The 5,590-nt window shown below is 38.3% G+C and overlaps 1 protein-coding gene across 1 annotated transcript in view; it reads left to right on the forward strand.

The window, feature by feature from the left end:
- NBAS (neuroblastoma amplified sequence) overlaps positions 1-5,590 on the forward strand; it is a gene marked incomplete at its 5' end in the record, with an annotated part of 556,069 nt that overhangs the window by 255,017 nt on the left and 295,462 nt on the right. The window contains one exon of the mRNA XM_006869470.1: positions 549-662. Within this exon, the coding sequence (XP_006869532.1) occupies positions 549-662 (114 nt within the window). The remainder of the gene's footprint in view (positions 1-548; positions 663-5,590) is intronic.

The raw sequence follows: 5,590 nt of genomic DNA on the forward strand, positions 1-5,590 counted from the left end.
TTTAAGGGCCAGGCACCGCAATGATTTGCCTAGCTTCTGAAAACTTTAACAGGGAATAAAACCTATGATGGTTGATGGACGATTGCAAAATCAGTAACATCTATTAACTCCCCATTCCCCGCGCCCGACAAGCAAAGCAGCAGAATGTCTCTGGGGTTTAAGCAGTTTCATAAGGGTTAAACAGTTCTTAAAGTCTTCTCTGCTGTGCCTGGCTCATTGGTGCTCTTGCCAGGGGGGCCAAATAATGCGTTCTTAAAAAGTTTCTCTAATGCCTGACATGGTGCTTGAAAAGATGGCACATTTTTTTAGAATTGCAGTTCATTTGCTGAGCTTTGGAAATTTGATATAATTGAAAACATTTATGTACATATATTCAGAAGCAGTCATAATTTTAATTTTAAAACTCTCATTTTTACTTTTACTTAATTCTCATTGATCTGGAGACTAATGCACGTTTTTGTTTCGTTACCTTAAATTACGAAGGTCCTAGTACCTCTGTATGATGTCACAGGTTAAAAGTTACAAGTTTTTATGTTTCTCTTTTGTAGTACGATTGTTCTCCGATCGGATTGGCCTCATCAAAGAGTGTTTTTCCCAGTCCCCCACATGCTACAAGCAGTCAGCCAAACTCCTGGGCCTTGCTGAGTTGCTTAGAGTAGCAGGTAAGTCTTTTGCATGTGCTTTTGATGATGAACTTCAGAATAAGGTTATTCTTTGTGTCATCCTAGGTAAACCTCAGAATATGCTTAAAGGTGCTGGGATTCCTTTTTGGAAAGATTCGTCTTTCTGGGAAGACTGGCACCTGTTTTGAGCTGTTGGGACCATCTGAAGACAGGCTTTGTCAGGGATCCACAAAATGGTTGTGAAATTAGGAATTGAAATCAGTGTTGCCATTTAGACTAAAACCAGACCCACTGCCACTGAGTTGATTACGACTCCTGAGACCTTATAGCACAGAGTGGAACTGTTCTATGGGATTGCCAAGGTTGCAGATCTTTACAGAAGTTGATTCCCACACGTTTCTTCTGCGTAACGATTGGTGGGTTCAAACCATCAACATTTTGGTTCACAGCCAACCATTTAACCACTGTGCCATCAGGGAAGATGTTCTATTTATACTGGAAAACTTAAATATTAGAATAAGCCAGGCTTAGCAGTCCACCATGTGTCCTAATTTGCTTGCTGTTTTTGAACCTGAACAATATGTTAGAAAGCTGTATTTACTATTTGCTGGCTTTTTCATACTATATTTTTCAATCCTTTCAGAAGTGGTGGTAATGATAGTATTCTTTCCATTTTTACAAGAGAAGTCAAATATCCAACTTGCTTAGCAAACATGGCTTTCAAGGAAAATCTTTCATACTGTACATTTTTTGTTTCTTTAATGAATGTAAATGATAAAGTGCTCTCTTTCAGTGCCCATTCCCAGATGAGCCCCACTGTCCTTTTTCTCAGAGTTTTAAAAAAACTTTTGACTGAATAGATTTCCATAAGAATAGTTGTTGGACATTTGATCAACAAGCAGTGGTTTGAAGTGTGTTAGTCTGAACTGCATATTATTGACTAAAAAAAAAAAAAAAGATTTATGTGCACATTTTGATATCTCTAATTTTTGGTAAATTTTAATGTGTCCCTTGCACTTTTTCAGTCTGTCTGAAACCACAGTATTATCATTTGTCTGTGGAACAGAATTAGTAAGGTGACAGTACTGAAATTGGAGCCAGCCATCCCTAGTGAAGCATCTTGGATGACTGGAAGAACGTTGAATGTGGAGTCAGAAGACAAGTTCAACTCCTGACTCTTTCCCATACTTTTGCTAATTTAATTTAGCTCCAGTTTTTCTCTCTGGAAAATAGTATTTCACTTACCAACTCATAAGTTTTGAATGTGTTAATACACATAATATTAAACAAAGAAGCATTTTGTAAATCCTTATTATCAGGGAAGGATATCATAAGAATCTGTTTTGTGGAAGCTATTGAAGTAGCTCAAGGAAGTTTTTATGGATTTAATTGTGTACCCACAAAAAGATATATTGAAACAAATTCATGAAAAGATTCTTGTAATTATTAGCCATTTAAGTGATGCAAATCAAAACAACAATGAGATCATCTCACCCATGCAGACAGTGGTAATAATAAAACAAAACAAACAGAAAATAACAAATGCTGGTGCGCGTGTAGGGAGTCTGGAAGTCTCATTCACTGTTGGTGGGACTGTTAAGTGGTACAGTCACTATAGAAAACAGTATGGTGTTTCCCTAATGAGTTAGAAACCAAGATACCATATGATCCATGAATCCCACTACTAGGCATATATCTTAGAGGATTAAAAGCTGTTACACATATAGATACATTCATAGCCATATTCATTGCAACATTATCCATAGTAGTTAAAAGATGGTAACAACCTAAGTGTCCTTCAACGCATTCATGGGTTAACTATGGTATATGCACATAATGGAGTACTATGCAGTGTTAAAGAATAAGGATGAATCTGTGAAACATCTCACAACATATTTCAACCTAGAGAACATTATGTTAAGTGAAGTAAATCAATTACAAAAGGACAGGCAGTGTATGAGAGTATTATAAAAAGTTACAAAAAAGATTCACCCATAGAAAAAAAAATTGTTTTTGATGGTTACAAGGGATGGGGAAGGAGAGTAAACCACTAACTATATGGTAGACCTGTATTAGGTGAAGAGAAAGGCATTACACAATAAGGGGCAGAAAAGCACAATATGGCCATGGCAAAGAAAGACTCAGAGGTACACAAGAATGTAAGGCAATGGTGACAAACATTGCATACACAATCCTGCAGTAACAGTAATAACAAGGCATTTCCAAGTGGATACATAGGTATAGTTGTAAGAGGAACAAGTATGGGATGGCATATACCCATAACAATATATAGAGATAGGATTGTTGTTGTTGTTGTTATTGTTAAGTGCTGTTGAGTCGATTCCGACCTATAGCGACCCTGTATAGGGTTTCTGAGGAGCAGCTGATAAGCTTGAACTGCTGATCTTGCAGTTCAAATGGCTTTGCAATCTGGCGCATTAACCCACAGCGCCATACAGGATTCCACATAGATAGGCTTGGTAGAGGTTATTCCTACATACATGTTTACATGTGTTTTTAATATGTCCAGGATTAGAGTAGTGCACAGTTATGCAGACTTCCTAACCATAACTTTTGTTGTTAAGTGCTGTACTTAAAAATCCTTAGAAGATTACAGATGAGAAAACTATGGAGCAGATCCACTCTGTAGCACCTATTGTGCCTTGACTTAGCAGTGAGCTGGGTTTCAGTATCCATTGTGGGAGTAAAAACCATTGTGTCACCAGACCTCCTTTGGTGTGAGTATCAGCTGGCACAGCCTTTTTAGAGTTTTAGTGACATCAACTACTTTAGAGCTCTGGTGGCACAGTGGTTAAGTGCTTGACTGGTAAACAAAGTGATTGAAACCCACCAACTGATCCAGCAATGAATCATGTGATAGTTCGCTACCATAAAGATTTTCAGCCTTGGAAACCCTATGGAACAGTTCTATTCTGTCATACAGAGTCTCTATGAATCGGAATGGACGGACAGCACTAGGCTTGGTTATTTATTTATTTATTTTTTGATCAATAATTTAAGAAGTCAATTTCATTTCTAGAAATGTGCCGTATGAAAATCCTTATACAAGTATTCAAAGAATGTTGCATTCATTTATACATGAGTTAAAATATCAAAACAGTAAAAGTATACCCTATATATCCATGAGTAGAAATGAGGAATCAATGGCTCCTGGGAGTTACAGCTGTGAGCACTGCAGGATGCTGAGGTGGGAGCTGCCGTATCTAAGAGCAGGTTCCCCACGCCAAGCCTGTGTTTGGGAAACTTTCCTCTGCAGGTAACTGTTGTTGCTGTTAGGTGCCAACGAGCCAGCTCTGAGTTATAGTGTTCCTATGCACAACAGAACAAAACACTGCCCAGTTGTGTGCCACCATGATTGGTACCTTTGAGCCCATTGCTGCTGCCATTGTGTCAGTCCATCTCACTGGGGGTCTTCCTCTGTTTCAATGACCTTCCATTTTACCAAGCATGATGTCCTTCTCTGGCACTGGTCCCTTCCAACCATATGTCAAAAGTATGAGAGGTGAAGTCTCACAGTCCTGGCTTCTCAGCATTCTAAGACAGCTTTGTTCTTCTGGCAGTCCATGGTATTCTTAATATTATTCTTTATCATTATTTCATCAAGGCCATGTATTCCTACTAGTGACCCTTAGTCTTTGTTTCCAACCCTCACCAGTAATTATAGATACATGGATTGCATGTTTGATCAGTTTCAAACTGAAGAAATTGATAGAATTCTTCAACTTCCTCATCACTGGCTTTAGTGGTTGGTTAATAAATTTGAATAATAATTGTATTAATTGGTCTTCCTTATAGACATATGGATGCTATTCTATCACAGACAGCATTATAATTCAAGATAGATCTTGAAGTATTCTTTTTGATGATGAATGTGATGTCAGTACTCTTCAATTGGTCATTTCTGGCATAGTAAACCATATAATTGTCTAATTCTAAGTGATCTATACAGTCCATTCCACTCACTAATGCATAGGATATCTCTCTTTATGCATTCCATTTCATTTTTGACAACTTTACCTTCTTAGTTTTATACTATGGACCTTTCACAATCTGATTGTTTATGGATGCTTGCAGCTGTTTCTCCTCATTTTGAGTTGTGTCCCATCAGCAAGTGAAGATCCTGAAAGCTTTACTTCATTTGTGTCATTATGGTCAACTCTATTTTGAGGAGGCAGCTCTTCCACAGTCGTATTTTAAGTGACTTCTAATCTGATGGACTCATCTTCTGGCAGTATATCTGACAGTGTTCCATTGCTATTCATCAAGTTTTAAGTGGTTAAACATTGGGCTCAAGCATAGCAGTGATTATAAGTGTGGTACAGGACTGGTCATTATTTCATTCTGTTGTCAGTACCGACCTGATGGCATCTAACAACAACAACAAACATTCATCAGTACTCTGCCTCTCCTTCTTCCTAGTCTATTCTAGTCTAATCTTGAAGATCGCTGAAACATGTCTTCCATCGGTGAGCCTGCTGGTATTTAAAATATTGGTGGCATAGCCTCCAAAATAACAGCAAGCCACCCTAGTACAACAAACTGGCAGACGAATAGTGACTGCAGACCGCTAGGACCCAGGTCTTCTGACATTCAGCAAGGCATGTGCCCTGGATGCCACTTTAAGGGGTTACCACTGAGCAGTTTCTGTCACCAGTTGTGAGGCGTCATTCAGATAGTTAAAACTAATACTTCCTTTCTTGCTCACCATGGAATGGTCAGTCATTCAAACTCAAAATGGCATCATTTACCTAAGGACAAAGTTGAGAAGGGACGGGACGGTAGGTGGAATAGAAATAGGAATCACAGGGAGGATGTGGTATAACTGTTGTTGCATGGAGGAGATCGCAGTTATTGAGACAAAACAAATTGTTTTACTTGTCTAATGTAAAACTGATGGTCTCTTTTCTGTAAACATTCACTCGATTCACAATGAAAACTTAAAAACA

This window comes from Chrysochloris asiatica, unplaced genomic scaffold (genome assembly GCF_000296735.1).
Source record: "Chrysochloris asiatica unplaced genomic scaffold, ChrAsi1.0 scaffold00131, whole genome shotgun sequence".
NCBI lineage: Eukaryota > Metazoa > Chordata > Mammalia > Afrosoricida > Chrysochloridae > Chrysochloris > Chrysochloris asiatica.